Source organism: Cervus elaphus, chromosome 33 (genome assembly GCF_910594005.1).
Source record: "Cervus elaphus chromosome 33, mCerEla1.1, whole genome shotgun sequence".
Taxonomy (NCBI): Eukaryota; Metazoa; Chordata; class Mammalia; order Artiodactyla; family Cervidae; genus Cervus; species Cervus elaphus.
In genome coordinates, this window is record NC_057847.1 from 24224976 (window position 1) to 24240876 (window position 15901).

At 53.0% G+C, this 15901-nt stretch overlaps 2 protein-coding genes across 2 annotated transcripts; both read right to left on the minus strand.

Annotated features, from left to right (window-relative positions):
• Window positions 1–1935: 1935 nt before the first annotated feature.
• Window positions 1936–4340, minus strand: HOXD9 (homeobox D9). Its single transcript, XM_043894761.1, has 2 exons — window positions 3266–4340; window positions 1936–2913 (listed from the first exon to the last, which is right to left on the minus strand). The coding sequence occupies exons 1-2, from the start codon at window positions 4059–4061 to the stop codon at window positions 2672–2674; spliced, it is 1038 nt and encodes a 345-aa protein (XP_043750696.1). The 5' UTR covers window positions 4062–4340; the 3' UTR covers window positions 1936–2671.
• A 2774-nt stretch (window positions 4341–7114) lies between these two features.
• Window positions 7115–11028, minus strand: HOXD10 (homeobox D10). Its single transcript, XM_043894800.1, has 2 exons — window positions 9434–11028; window positions 7115–8073 (listed from the first exon to the last, which is right to left on the minus strand). Exons 1-2 carry the CDS (start codon window positions 10386–10388, stop codon window positions 7796–7798), a joined length of 1233 nt encoding a protein of 410 aa, XP_043750735.1. The 5' UTR covers window positions 10389–11028; the 3' UTR covers window positions 7115–7795.
• Window positions 11029–15901: the final 4873 nt, after the last annotated feature.

Here is a 15901-nt window from a genome sequence, read left to right on the forward strand (position 1 = left end):
TTTTTTTTTTTTTTTTTTACAGTGGAGCCAGGGACTTCGAAAGCTAAGAAACTGCAGAAGTTAAATTCGTTCATTTTTTTTTCTTTTAAAGCTGTTACATGTAGCATTAAATCCTGAATGTTTGCTACTTTGTAATTTTAATGCTTCAGGCCCATTTCACTGGACAATGGGGGTGGAGACAGAAGGCAAATTAAAAACTTTTTTGATTTATCTCTGAATGCCTGTCTGGAAAGGCCCCGTTGGGCTGTGTTCATTGGAACTTCTAAGCACAATAAATGAGATATTAAATTTATATCAAAAGCCACAGAGTGAAATGAATTGGCTAAGCATTCCACTTGTTTTTATTTAAAGCGAAGACTTTAATCAGTTTAGGTGTTTCCTAAGAGGTTAATTTTTCCCCTCATTTTCAAAAATGCTTTCCTCCAATTCAGCTGTAACGATTAATTTTTCTATACGCAAACAAATAATTTCCAACAATATTTTTGCTCCGTGTTTGGAGTGGAGGGTTAGATATTTTTGTGAGAGGTCATTTAAGTGGCAACTTCATCTCTTTCCACGGACCATGCATCTGGGAGATGCTCGGCCTAAGTAAATGACCCAAGAGCACTAACTCTCCCACCCCCAAATAACAGACGTATTTTCCTTTTTTAAAAAGAAGAAGCTAGACGGCAGCCATAGTCAAATATTATTGAGAGCCACCCACTGGCTACTTCTATACCCAGCTTATTTTAAAAATCAGAACTATATTGTCTCCTCCTTCCTACTCCCACCATTTTTATTTCCTAGGTGCTCACACCTCATCCGGGGCTCCCCAGTCCCTGTCTTCTTAGTCCAACGGAGTCCTGTTTATATTTTATTGTCTAGATTTTAAGACCCAGTTTTGTCTGCATTTTTCCTTTCCTCCCACAAACACAAACATCAAAATGAGATGCTTTCAAAGCGAAGCGCCGGGCCTGTCGTAAACTCATTACCTCCAGACGTCTCGCCGACTCGATGGCTTTATGACACCTTGGCTCTTCCTGTTTTCAAAGAGCCCAAGGTATCGGGTTGGCCGCAGGGGCGGGGGGTACGCAGCACCTTCTGCCGGATCTGGGCCTTGGATTTCCCTCCCTGCCCCCCTCTGCTTTTCCTTCAAGTCCCCTCTTTCATCCGGATCCCCCCAAAACTCTGCCATAGCCCCCGCCTTCCGCCCAGCCCAGGCCGCCCGGCGCCGCCGCCTCTCGGGCCTGCAAAGGCCGTGTTGGGCCCAAATCCTCACTTACAATGACCTTCATTTTAGCCTCTGAATGCGGCCCTCAGAGGGCCGAGCTGGGGGCTAAACACACAGAAACTGCGTGGGGGAGGGGCGGGCTGGGGATAGCTGCGGAGGAGAGCCTTGACCATTTTGATCTTCTAAGGTCACTTCGGGGCTCCTGTGGGGAGGGGCGGAAGCTCACAGCCTAACCGGCTCAGCCCTCCCGGAGCCAGCCAGCCCCGCGGAACTGGAGGAGTTGCCCCAGGGTGCTGAGTTGGCCTTTCCCTGGTTGGGTGGGGGGAGAAGCGGGGGTGTTGATGGCTGCGACTCCGTGAGCAGAGGGAGACATGGGGTGCAGTATGTCAAAGCCCCAGCGAGACGGTCCCTTGTTTTCTGGGGTCCATGGGCTCTGCCGGTTCTGCTGCAATGCTGACACTGGGTCCAGGGTACGGAGTTCGCCGAAGCATTGGAAGCAGGCTGGGACAGGACCGCCCAGGGCTCCCCCACTGGGGGTTGTGTGGGGGAGTGCTCTATGCTGCAGTCTGCTCAACCAAAGCGAGACTCAGAGGCACATCAGAGACCTCTCAGGTGGAAGGGCCATGGATTTTTAGCAGAGTATCCTTCCCAGAGATGGGGAAGACGTCCCATGAGGGTGATATTTTGCAAAGAGGCAGAGAAAGCAAGCACACAGTGTCCAGGGCCAGCGTCTAGGCTCCATTTGATCAGGTCAGCATTTATTGGTAGGAAGCGGTAGCATTTACAACTGGTCCTCAGGCAGGAACCGGGAGGGCCTACACCCGCGGCCGCCCACGCGAGCCAAACCCTCCCAGGGAGACTGCGGCTCCTCCAGTGCACTGAGAAGAAACCCCTGACCCACCGGAGGCCCTGGGCTCCTCTCTCGGCCTCCTTCCAGATCTCAGTGGCGGGCCCGCGGCCTTCCTGAGGAAAAGGGGCTTTCATAACCGGTGGGCAACACGGCCGGGGCTCGGCCCGGGCGGGCCTCCGCACTGTCGTCGCTCTGCCTTCGCTCTTGGAAATGGGGTGCGCTTGGCCCCTGCTTGAGCAGCGCTAAGCAGCGCTCGGGGCTAAACTACAGCACTTTTCAGAAATATAGGAGACATTTACACAGGAGAGGGCTCCTCAAACCAGCGTGCACTCACAAAATATGGCAATTCCTAAGGAATCAACGGAACAGGAAAAGAGGGGAGCAGGATAGGGCAAAACCCCAAAGCCACTTGGTTTCTCCAACACATAAGCGAGCAAATACAGAGTCCCCCAAATTACCTCACAGAAACCAACCACACAGTCACTTCTACCTAAAATGGGGTGGGGGGAATGTCCGAATGGCTGGAGAAGTTCTGGAAATCAAGCACCCACAAAGAAAAAAACCCCACTGCCATTGCAAAGCAGAGCGGTCCTCCCGGCGCTGCGCCGGGGTCAGTCTCCCTTGGGGCATTTCTCCTTGCTCATCTTTTTCATTTTCATCCTACGATTCTGGAACCAGATTTTGACCTGTCTCTCTGTGAGGTTCAGAATCCTTGCCACCTCATAGCGCCGGTCCCGAGTGAGGTACATGTTGAAGAGGAATTCCTTCTCCAGCTCAAGCGTCTGGTATTTGGTGTAGGGACAGCGCTTTTTCCGGGTGGAGCGAGCGTGGATCCAGTTTGCTGCGGGGTTGTCTATGAAGAGGGGGGTTTGAAGAAGGGGAGCGAGGGGCGGAGGGGAGGCAGGGAGAGACAACGGGGTGGGGGAGAGAAGAGGTCGTTAAATTAATTTCACCAAGGATGGCCGCTTTTCACAACTTGGGGGGGAATTATCATAAAAAGCCTTAATGCCCGCGCTCTGTTTACCGTACAAACCGCGTGCCCAGGGTAGGTGGTTATGGGACGCTTTTTTTATGGATGCGTGTAGCTCGCCCAGGCTAGGGTAGGCGTCTAGACGTTTTTATAGGTTAGTAAAACTATCAGTTTTGCACATTCGAGCCTTACAGGTTTCAGCAATAAATCAGGGGGCAATTTCTTTTGCACTTACTTGGGTCAAGTTGCTGCTGCGGCGCCTGCGAATGCTGCTTCTCTTCCTCCTTCAGCGGACAGCCCGGGCTCGGGTGATCGCTGCAAGCCGAGGGCTCCGATGAGCCGCCTGCCCCGGACCCGGATCCGATCCCCGCCCCGGGCCCGGCTCCCCCAGCCGCCGCCGCTGCCACCTTGTCCCGTAGGAACGAGTTGCAAGAGAACTCGGGGCCGCCGCTCCCCTGGGACTCTCGGGCCGCGGAGCACTCAGTCCTTTTGGAGGAGGAAGACGAGGAAGTGGAGGAGGTGGAGGTGGCGGCGGCGGCGGCGGGGGTTGGTGCCGCTCCGCTTTCAGGCTTAATCCCGTAGTGGCGCCCGTTGGGTGGGCCGCTGGGGCCGGGGCTGGGACCGGGGCCCGGGCCACCGCCGCCGCCGCCGCTACCGCCGCCGCCGCCGCCCGCACCGCCCGGGAAGCCGGGCAGCGGCTCCATCCAGGAGCGCATGTAGCGGCCAGGCTCGGAGGCGGAAGCGGCCAGGGGCGGCGGGGGCACGTATGGGTGGTAAAGACCGCTCATCGCCGCCGCCGCCGGGGGCTGGGCGGGCACCGCGGACCACGAGGCGGAGAACACGGCCGATTTGGGGGCAAAACTACACGAGGCGAACTCGGCGGCGGCGGCGGCCGGGCTGTCGGCCACACCTGCGGGCCTGCCCTGCGCGCCAGGCCCTGGAGGTCCGAAGCGCCCGGCGAACACCTCGTCGCCCTCATGGCCTATGAGCGAGTCCACGTAGTAGTTGCTGAGGGTGCCACTGGAGGACATTTTGAGGCGCCCCGCGCTCCCACCCAAGGTTACACTGCCCGCCGCGGCGCCGCTCCCCGCCGGCGCCCGAGCCGCCGACTAGTTCGCAGGCTGCAGCCTCCACCATTGGTCGCGCGGCCCACGTGATCATATTTACCAATACCAGGAGTAAATCAGTCCGCTAAACTGGGGGCTGCTGTGATTTAAAAAAAAAAAAAAATCATCAACATAAGAGCAGCAATTAGAGCCCACGGGTCCCGGCCGGTGCGCCGAGCTCGGCCCGGCCTGACTCGGCCATCCCGGTGGCGACGGGGACCACGCGCCCCGACCGCGGCCGCAGGAGGCGCTGGGGACTATTTGTTCGCCTCTTCTTGCCGCCCTCGGTCTTGCAGTCCGGTCCGGGGCTGCCTCCCCGGCGTCTGGGCTCCGAGCTCCCGGCCGTGAGTTCTGGGCGCTCCGAGCACTTGGCAGAGCCCAGAGCGGCCGGGGGCGGGGAGCGCGAGCCTGTGCGGCCCGAGGCAGGCCGGCCTTCCGAGGCGGCCCCCTGGCGCCCGAGGGGAGTTCTCCCGGAGCTTCTCTCCCGGCCCCAGCCCACCCCTGCCTACGCACACCCACACCCACACACGCTCTCTCACAGCTTGTCGTGTTGTTTAAAACAGGTGGAAGACCTCTGTAATGATATTATGCCTTTCAATAAAAATTTTATGAGGTGTATTTGATTATAGATTAATGTGTCCCTAATAAAACGGACGGATGGAGCAGCTCGAAAGGCCCCCCTCCCCCTACCACACTCACACACGCCCGCGCAGACACACACCCCCGACGTGAGGCTGAGCACACGCCGAGGCCGGAGGGGTGAGCTGGGGCGGCCTGGCCCTCGGGCTGGGCGCGGCCGGCGGCCGCCGCCCGGGCTCTGTCTGCCTTCGGAAGTGTCCGCAAGCTGGCAGTCAGCACCGCGCGGACCGTGGCGGCCAGGGTGCCTGGTCTTCTCCGGGACTTCTGGAAAGGTCCTGGAAGAGAACACGCCATAGGGCAGAACCCAAATGCTAGCGCAGGCCCGCACCCCGCTGCCGCCCCGACCCTGCCTCAAGAATGGCCATCGGGAACAGCATTTCCCTGGGCCAGGCCGCTCCCCTTGGTTCTCACTTGGACGCCTCCAAGTGAATTCCAGAGATCTCTAAAAAATGGCCTGGTCCTTGGGCTACTCTCTTACGAATTCTTTTCTTTCTTTGTCTCCCTCCTCCCCACTTTTCCCCCCCCCAGTCTCCAAAGGTAAGCCTGGGCAGCCTTGAATCTGAGGGAAATGCCCATTGTCACTCCCAAATCCATGGTACAAAGCCTAGGAAGCCCGGCTGGGAGCCGAGACAAAAAGCAGTCGGGCGTCGGCGGGTGGAGGATATATTCCTCGCTCTACAAGTTGCCCCGCGCACCCCTGGGGGGCTCCCAGCCCACCTTGAGCCCCGGAAAGGAAGGAGGGAAATGGCTACTTATGGTCTGATTGATTGCCTTTGCCAAAGGCTTTCTGATTTTATTCCAGAGGAGCTGCCTGTGCCTGTAGCCCAGATTTTCCTCTGAGACATGACCCCTTGTCAACAACGAATGGTGCTCCCCACATCGCAGGAGGTAAACTGAGAAGCTAAAATTGCCTTCCTTCTCCTGCCCAACCAATGGAGGTCTGTGCAGATCTATTCCAGTGTTCCCAACCTGGCATTGATGCCATCCATCTTCCACCCTAGGAAATGGCTCCCCTAAAGCGGTCTGTCTTGGACCTGGAAAATCATCTGTTTTCGGCAGGAAGTTTAAAACTCTGAATAATTACTGAGTCTCCCAAGGACTCTTGGTCGAGGGTTTTAAGGCTGAGACCCCCTTAAAGAGATTGTCTTTAGGGGAAAAGTGGGGGGACGCGAAAAGGATTTGTCATTTTCATTTGTCCTTTGACAAATCCAAGGATTTGTCAAGGAAGCTGCTTGAGTCTACTGGAAACCTTTTGAAACCACAGCACAACCTGGGGTAACGAATTCTCTGTCAGCTCATCCCCCCAAGGCCTCTCCTCTTCTCCCTGGAAGGACTACCAAAGTCTAGACTCTCGTGGGCTGGGGATCCTGAAATCCATCAGTCAATCTATATATCTATCTATCCATCTATCTGTATGCACACACACACAGGGAAAAGATAACTGGAGTTTTCTGTGCCATGGTAACAACTGGAACATTGGACTTCATGAGAAGTCATGTTCATCTGCAAATTCTTTCAGTCACCCTTCATACATTTTCTTGCCTCCCAGATACAATGGCTCCAATCAGCAGTTTGTAATTAAATGGAGGGAGAATTAGCTGGTGAAAATCTTTCCTTCCTTTAATTTTTTTTTTTCCATGTAGACCACCAAAAGGTAATGACTGAGCATAAAATCCTTCCACAAGGAAACCAGGGCAAAGTGGGATGAGAAAACTCACTCATCCTTGGCTTCACTGTGGCCTGGCTATCTTGTGCTTGGGATGGGGGTCGGGATAAGAACAGGGGAGCAGAAATGGATCCGATGCAATGCTAAGCTGCTGCTTGTCTTTGCTCCTGTAATGGAGGCCCCACGGCTTCCAGGTGGGCAAGACTGATTTCAACCTAGTCCCTGACAATGGCACAGCAGCTAGAAATCACCAATACTCCACTGAAAGCATTAAAAATAACACAACCAAAACCAAAGAGAGGAAGACACACAAGCGGAGAGTTGCGAGGAAAATGCGGTTTGGACACAGGTTTACTTACCAGGCTCAGGTTAGAGGAAAGTTCACATCCATTGACAAATCAATTATGTTACTATCATGAGAGGAGGGGGAGACAGGACCCTCTTTCTTCCCAACTAGGAAAACAGCAGGCACAGCCTGAATTATCACTCCCCCACCACTGCCAAATTTCAGCACCAAAGGCCCCCTTCAGCTTTTCTCTCCCATATCCCTTCCCCTACTTTCTACCACCCCCGCAACTGCCCCAAACAAACAGTTTAACAGGAAGATAATCTCACCAAAGTCTTTCATCTCCATCACAACATATTTCCATTTCAGAAAGCAGAGGGAGTGCACTCGTTTCCAGAGTTTATTGCATTATACATGCGACCAGAACATGCACAGAAGGACAGGTTGCTGTTGTACTTCTACCAAACCACAGATGCACCACAAGGGAAAGGCTACAAGGCAAAGTCAATATTCCATCTCACCAAGGACAACTGCTAAACTCATTTGCAAAAAGATACATTGTAATGTGCTTTTTTAGTCCCCCTCCCCCCAAAGCTTGTGGGTTTTAATCTTTTTAAATATATATGTAATTTAAGTACTTTTAAGTACTGGATGTATTCAAAACGCCATGAGCTCATGGACTAACCACACACACAGACCTTTTGTGTTAGGAAAAACATGAAAAAGTCACATTGCTGGATGGACGAGTGGATTGATGGATGCTCTACAGTTCCAATAAGTTAAGAGCCAAATGAAAATGCGCAGTAATAGTTACCCTGCATTACGATGAAAAAAATAATAAATTACACGTGCTAGTTTTTTTAATATATATATATATATACTCATAGGGATTACAGATCACTTGCAGCACGAACAGAATGACCCCAAAGTCACATTCTAGCAGGAAAAAAAAAAAAAATCAAAAAACAAAGAGCATTGAAGGTTTTGTTTCCGCCTTCCCAGTCCTCCAGCACTCGGCTCTGGAACTCGGCGCCCCTCTCCGATCCTAACCTCTGACGGGCCTCGGACCTAAGAGAAGGTGAGGTTGGCGGTCAGTTCTCGGATCCGGTTCTCTCGGCTCATCTTCTTGAGTTTCATTCGGCGGTTTTGAAACCAAATCTTGACCTGCCTGTCGGTGAGGTTAACGCTCTTACTGATCTCTAGGCGGCGCTCGCGGGTGAGGTACATATTGAACAAGAACTCTTTTTCTAATTCCAGCGTTTGGTGCTTAGTGTAAGGGCACCTCTTCTTTCTGCCACTCTTTGCAGTGAGCCAATTGCTGGTTGGAGTATCAGACTTGATTTCCTCTAACAAAATTAAAGGGAGAAGAAGAAAAAAAATCAAGAATTTTTTTTTTCTTTCAATCTGTTCAAATTTACCCTTGGCCATGACCCCGCTGGCAGCCAGGCCGCTTTGGAAAATGCTTGCATTAAACATTACTCACATGAGGTGGGCCCTGAAAGATATTTGTAAATGATGCCAGGTTAGTTAAAGTACCCAAAATGACACAAATGGGTGGGTATTCTTGCCGTCTGTGTCAGCGTTCTCTCTCTCTTTCTCTCTCTACTTTCTGACCTGCACAAAATATTAGTACAATAGTAAACTTTCAGGATCTCACCAGCAACATTCTAAATGATCATCTCACAACAGGGCTAGAGTGGAAGAAGCAAACCACAGTCTGACAAGCCTACAAATCCCACTGCTGCCTCAGATCCCCAAACCTGCCACTTCTTCCCCCTTCTCCCAGGCAGGCGGGGAGCCCCACAGCCAGGCTTATAGGTACCAATTCTCTTTCAAAGATACCAGAGGAACCGAGTACACCTTCTCCGCCCTGCCTGGGCATCGCTGAATGCCCCAGAATTTCCTGAATTCTTGTGCTTTCTTGCCCCCACACAAAAGCATTCTCCCAGAAATGAGAAATGTAGCTCCTTGCTGTGGCCCAGCTCTGAGCACTGGGGCAGAGGATCAGGGGCAGAAAAGCCAGAGCCCCTGGCTCTTTGCCCTATCCAGCCCTAAGTCTGGCCCTGCCGGGCGGGCCATGCATATTCCATTCTCCTCCCCCCCCCCCTTCTGCCTTTGCCCCTTTGCAAAAGGACTGCAAAGCTTTCGGCACTTTCCCCAGACAAAGCCAAGGTTACCTAGCCCGGCGGAGGCAGGGAGCCCTGTTCTCCGGCCCAAGCACCAACTGGTCCAGCCATCTCGTTCCCCTTGCTGTCCCCAAGCTCGCAGGATGCGGGGTGCATACACTTGAACACGAACACGGTACCTTGGACCACCTTAAAATCATCATTGAGTGAAAGGCATGGCTGGGACTGCAAATCTGAGCGGGAGAAAGGAGGTTCTGGGGCCGCGTTTACCAGCCGCAGGTCTCATTTGAGCTCTTTTGTTGCATTTCAGGTCTAGCTCAGGAAAAATAAACCCAGCAAGCCCTTCCTCTGCCCAGGCGCCATCAGCATGGGGCCAGGACTAGCCAGGAGGGTCAGGGCAGCGCGGCAGAAGAGGAAACCATCTCGGGATTAAGACTGCCCCTCTAAAAGACGGGAGGAGAGGCACCTGCCAGTCGGGGCCCCAGGCTGCCGGCTCGGCACTGGGCACCCGGGTGTTCCCTCTCTCTGCCGGTTCCGGGGCTGCGCGCCCCGCTGGGGTGACAACTCTGCTCATACCGACCTTTGCTTTCCTTCTCCTGTACTTCGGGACTGGACACGGAGACCTCTGCCAGGCAGCTCCTCTCTTCCGGAAGGCCACCCTTGGCTTCAGGGCTCTCCACCTGGGAGACTTTGGTGGGCTCCTGGCCACTCGCTGGCTCGTTCATCTTCTTTTCCATCTGCAGCTGGGCGGCCGAGAGCTGCGGCTTGGCCGCGCCGCGAGGGTTGAGCTGGAGCATGACTGTGGAGCTGCCTTCGGGGCTGTTATTGTACTCTTGGGTTTTCCCGGTGGCGTAGGTCTGACTCAGTCTAAAATATCCAGGGACAGGAACCTCGGGGTTCTCAACGGGACAGGACTCAGGGACCAGCCTCTGGTACGAAGGGACCTCAGCAGAAATGAGTTTGTTGCGCTTATCAGAATACATGCAGCAATTGGATTCTTCCTTAATGTTGGTGGTGAAGGAGCAAGTGGGGACTTGCTGTGTAACAGGTTGCTCTATCCGACAAGATCTGTTCGGGTCTGTCCAACTGTCTACTTGAGGTATATAAGGGTGCACATTCATACCCATATTTTGGTGGTTCACTTCTCTTTTGGCCAGAGACGGGAGCAGTCCACAGGTTTGCATTCCATAGGTCCCCATGTCTGCGCTAGGTGGTGGCATGTACATGCTGGCGCTGCTCGAATAAAAACTGTCACTCCTGCAGGCACTGATCAAGGAATCTACTAAAAAAGTATTAGCAGCAGGAGAGCTGTTGGGAAAGGACATTTTGGGGAGGAATTTGAAGAAGAGAGATTGTGTCCTTTGTAGGCTGACATCTCTAGGAAAACATTCCCCGTGTAATTGTGGATGCCTCTGCCGACCACATGACAACCAAGCCAATGAGATTTGAAAATGGCCTTGAGCCGCAGCCTCCTCGCAGGTCACGTGCTCCAGAGCCCGGCCAGCCGGCCGCGTAAGCGCGGACAACAGCGACATCTACTACGCGCCCGCGATAGTGCGCGCTGGAGACAACCGGCGCAGCGCTCTCCGCCGCCCGCCAGCCTCCCGGGGCTCGCTCTGTCCGCCCGCCCCACTCGCGTCCCCCACTCCAGCCTCTGGGCCCCGCAGGCGGAAGGAAAGGCTCGGCCCGAGGGGTCTCCGGGAGGACACACGCGGGGAGGGAAGCCCGGGCGCCGTGGCGCCAGCACACAGAAGCATTCCCCGCACACACCCAGGCAGAAGGCGCCCGAGAGGGCCGGGGCCAGGGCGGTGGGTGGGGACCCAGCCTGGTTCATTTTGTCCCGGACAGCCTGGGAAGGTGAGTTGGACTCCCCAGACTCTGAGACATCCCACCCCAGGAGTCCACAGGAAAGAGCTCTGGCGCCTTAGACGCGTCCAAGACATCCTGGGGAGTGGAGTCGAGAAGGGCCGCGAGGGCCGAGAGGCCACGCAGCTGACTAGCCCCGCGGAGCCCCGAAGACCGGCCCGGCCCCGGCACTGTCCTCTGCCTCGGCCCGCCAGCCCACCCCAGCTGCCGGCGCCTCTGCGCTCCAGTGGGCTACTCGAGCCTTCGGCTCTTCGGGGAACCACACCCGGACCTCTGCGGGCCGGGCCGCTGGGAGCTTTGAGCCCGGAGACAGTCCCTCGCCAGCAGCGCGGCATCCGCGAAAGCGTCCCCCCCGGTTCTCAGCGGAAGAACTAAACCAACTAAACCGAGATTTCCCTCCCCACACGCCCTGAAAATAGAGGGCAAAGAGGAAGGAAGGAAGAAGAGCGAAAAGAATGTTTTCTAGGAAGGGGAAACTCTCACCCTCAGACTCCAGAAGTTTTAGAAAATTGACTGGGCCAAGCAGGAGAGAGTGATGCAAAGGTGTCATATGGTTCTTCTGCAAAGAAAAATATGTTTTCCTTTTATGGATTTTGTAAAAGCATTGGTTTTTGACAAGTGCAAGGTACAAAAGGTTGTGGAATTTATTAATACATATTAAGAAGAATCAGGGCGATCAATAAAATTCTCATCTACATTCTTGGGCTACTTGGTAATTTTCTTGCTTCTGAAGGTTTTTAAAGAGTTATACCCGCTGTTGCCACACACGGGAAGATATTTTATTAACAAATCAATCGAGACTTTGTAAAGGATAAGATTAATAGTTAAGATTTAGCATAATGGCGTTCACTTTATGAATTATTGAAAATTATACTATTGATTTTCCCCCCTCGCTACTAACCAAGAAGGTCAATTTTTGTTTTAACACAAATTGTCAAATATTAAAAGCTTATACTTTTGTCAGAAGTTGAGGTTTACAGTTTTGGGCAATTCCTAAAATTATTTGAGAAGGTTCTGTTTGGATAAGGGAAGGGAGGGAAAAAAGGAGGTGGGAGAACCTTAGTCCTGTGTTTCCTTTGGTGAGGGAAAGTTCTATAAAAAGGATTTGGTCTGGGGTTGTGGTCGACCTCATTAAAAGAACAACCACCATCACCACCATGGAAACTCAGAGTTTTATGAGAAACTTCTTCAACAACTTCCTCCCTCGTTCTCTGTTGCAGGCGGTGAGCAGTCCTTCGGAAGCCGCGGCCTCGGGGCAGCAGCAGGGAGCTTTAAACTTGATTTCCAAAGGTTTGCCTTGGGTGAGGGGCCCGGCCAGGGCACTGGAGCCATTCTCAGGCTTCCTGGATCCCCTTTCCTGCATCCGAGAGAGGAGAAGGGCCCCGGAAACTCTGATTGTAAACCAGCTCTCTGTCTGGGGAGGCATCCGTGTTTTCTTCTCCCCACACTCCTGTCACGGGGGCTGGCCTGGGATTTCAGGCCCAGAGACTGAACTTGTGGGCAAACTGGGTTTCTGCCTTGCCTTTTTTTTGGGGGGGCGGGGGGAGCCCGATACTCAGCCTACTGGTGGACGTAGTAGCCCGCTCGCTCCTTCACAAAAACCTTTTCCAGCAAACCCTTTGTCCACCCCTCCCCAAAAGGAATCTCCCCTGGCCTGGTGGAAAAAGTCGTTGGACATTATTTTCGGCCTTGGGACCGCTTCGGCTGTCCCCTCACACTGCCCTCGCCCAAACAATAACCCCTTTTAAAAAAAACCCCTCGGTGGCAATGAGACAGACCTTTTAAACCTTTACGCAGCTGTTCAAATACAACATCATTGTCAGGTTAAAAGCCTGGTGCCTCTAACTGCTCCGGCTGCGGGACGCCGGCTAAGGAAGCGGAGGTTTAAACATTACCTTCGGCAGGGGTGGCTGTTCTTAGGCTTGGGGGTGGGGGAGTGAGGACGGCAGGGAAAAAAACCCAACTTTTGACCCAAGTCTGCTAAGGTCCTGTTCAAAGCTAACAGCCAGGGACTAGCACCCCGAAAATTGCCTTCTCTCAAGGAGGAGATCATGATCTCAGCCACAGCTAAGCGTGCCCAGGGCTGGACAAAGTGCCCACTGCACACTGCACACGCTCTCGGCAGGCGCCCTGACGCCAGCCTGGCGCTCCGGCACTGTCCTCCCTTGCATGTCGGCCAAGGGAGCCGCCCGGAACGCCGCTGTCCAGTTCTCCTATCCCACGAGAGGCAAGAGTGTTCAATCTAATCGCAAATTTTATGCCCATCAAATGTCCTTTCATAATCTTTATTTATATATGAAGAAAACATCCAAGCTAAAAAACCAGCAATTCCTCACCGAAGGGGTATATCTGCCATTAACCAGGACATCTGCCTCCTGAATTTGGGGAGCCTTTCTGTTTCAGCTCCCTGCGCCTTCAGGCTCAAAGTCACTCCCATGCTGGATTTGGTTTTAAATAGGTCATCTTCACTCACCGGAGGGGGGAAAAATGCGTATCAGATATAATTTTGAATCTATGATCACAAAATTCTATTTATTCTTTTTCAAATTTTTATCTTCAGACCAGCTCCTTGACGCCAGAAACTGCCAATATTTTGGAGAGATTTTATTATAAAAATCAAGCAAAATAGAAACAATACAAGGAAGAGAATGATCTGAGCCTGGGAGGATGGAAAGTTTGTCTAAGACCCTAAGGCTAAGATAAAGCAAATGGAATGAAAAGACTGGGTTTTCAAGGCCAGGCTTTATTTTGCTTACAAGTATTTAATGTAGCTACATAGCTGCTGTTTTCGATCATCTTTAGATCAGTTGGAGCAGTTACCATTAATAATAAATCAATATTGTACCATAAAGGAGATGAATATCCACAATTGTACCAAGACATCCTTCTCCCTGGCACAGTTCTTTCCAGAGAAAAATTAAAAGGGTCGCTTCAGCAAGAAATTAGCATTTGTAATCAAGAAGTGACTTGCATCTGTGCTTCCTGTCACCAGGAAGAAGGGCAGCGGCCCTGGGCCTGGGTGGACCTGGGGATCCACTGATTTTGGGCCCTGAGTGACCTCTCATAGATGTGCCACTTTTGGGGGGGCAGAGTGGATGGGCACAAATTTTAAAAGCTGCTTCCTCCAAGCACCCTTCTGGGTTGCACCGTGTACCTCCCAGCCAATGTGAAAAGAACTCAAAAGGGCAACTGGGGAGGCCAGGGAAGCCGCCACCAATGCAAAGACAGGTCTAGGGAGACATTGCAAAAGGACCAGCAGCCTAGGAACCTCTTCCCTTTGCAGACACAAAAGACTCCTACTTCTCCCAATCTCCCTTCACTTCAAGCTCTGAGACCTCAGCGACTCAAGATGCTGGGGCCATGCACCATAAGCCCCACATGCCCGGAATGATCCAGAAAGGTCAGGTCTGCAGCCTGGAGAAGTCCTGGTCCAATTCACCAATTCCCCGGTCTTTTTTAGACTCAACTTGGGCGCTGCCGAGAGGAAAGGGACTACAGATTGCTGAGCACTCGTGGTCTAGGAGAGGCTGCCAGCCAAAGCCAAGGGGCCCTCCAAGGCCACAAGCGCCCCCGCTGGAGCTGGCTAAAGAGGAACACAACGACATTTGGGGAGGAGGACTCTCACCCCACTTGGACTGAGGCCCAGGTTAGGCCCCGGGAAATGTCGATTCACAATAGCTAAGCTGGACCCACAGTCAGACAGGCAGGAGCCAGGGTGCCCGCGGGGAACATCAATGCCTCTGGCTGGCGCCTCCCATGGGGTGGGGAGACTCGTGGCCCCCAGCCTCCACTGAAGCCGACGCCAACTCCCAGGCGTGGACCCAGAGTCTTTCAGTCCAGGGCCCGGAGGGAGGGGGCAAAGACAGCGAAGTTGAGGAGGTCCTCACTAATTCCGGGGTTGCGTGTGCTTTACAATGAACTTCAGCAAAGAAGGGACTGCCACCTTTCATTTTGGAACTTCTCTTTCGGACCCTGGTTGGTGGCACAGGCCCTCCACAATGTCGGGAGCTTTCGGGGTGGGAATGGGGTTGAGGAGGGCATACGGAAAGAAAACTGCTTTCAGGAGCCTGTGCCAAAATCAAACTCCACGCTCAATGCCAGCAGACGGCTTGGAAGGCTGGTCAGGGTTCTGTCAAACGCAAAGCCCCGTTTGCTTCAAATGCATACTCCATTGCACGACGCCCTGAAGTATAACGTTCCCCGGGGCTGTCTACCGCTCCCCGCTGCCACACTAGCTCGGTACGGCCGGGAGCCCCAACCCAGTCCTGCCTGCGCCTCCCGGTCACTACCGATAGTCCCGAGCGCCAGGCACTACCGGGGGTGGGGGTGGGGGTGCCTGGCGCAGAACGACCCGCTAGGTCTCGACGCATCTCATTTTTCCGAGACCACACTCAGCTAAGTTGCCGGCGCCCTGATCTGTCTTAAACAAAAGCCTTTTAATCACCCCAGGCGGTCGGAGAGCGTGCAAGGCGGACGCGGTTGTAGGCAGGGGTGGTCCTACCTTCCTATCGCTCTCCACACACTCAAACCAAGAAAATTGATTTCCATAATTTAATTAACTTGCAGTGGCGTGACTTATTTTTTTTGAAATGCACATATTTGTCTTTTAAAAACCTCTTTTGGACACCACCAGGTTATACCAAAGTATTCTTTACAACAGCTTTATAAGACAACGATTAGGTGATCTCTTATTTCAGGAATCTGCTCGCGTTCCTCTGTCTTTATACAACTTCCCAACCTCATGGCTGCGGAGACCAAACAAGCAGCAAGCAAACACCTTAGCGGTTTCTAGCCGGTTAAGATTGCATATTAGAATCCAGTATCCGAAAGATACGGTACCGCGGCCTCTCCGACAAATGAGGCGTCTGGAACGTGAGCACGCCCCCGTGTGGCTCTCCAAGGCCATGCAAACGCGAAATGGTATCTCTAGGTTCGGCTTGACTAAGGTGGTGGACATACAAGCTGCTACATTTAGACGCAGCATTTAAAAAAGAACAAGCCAGCGAGCGAGAGAGAGAGAGGGAGAGAGAAGAAAATAAACCAGTTTTAGCCTCCTGGAATGATCACATTACTAGGGCACTGACATTGTAACGAATGCCTAGGATTGCAAACAAAGGAGTCCCCTTCTGAACGAAATTATTCAATTGTAGGCTTTGTTTCTATCGCATCCTTCACCAAACGT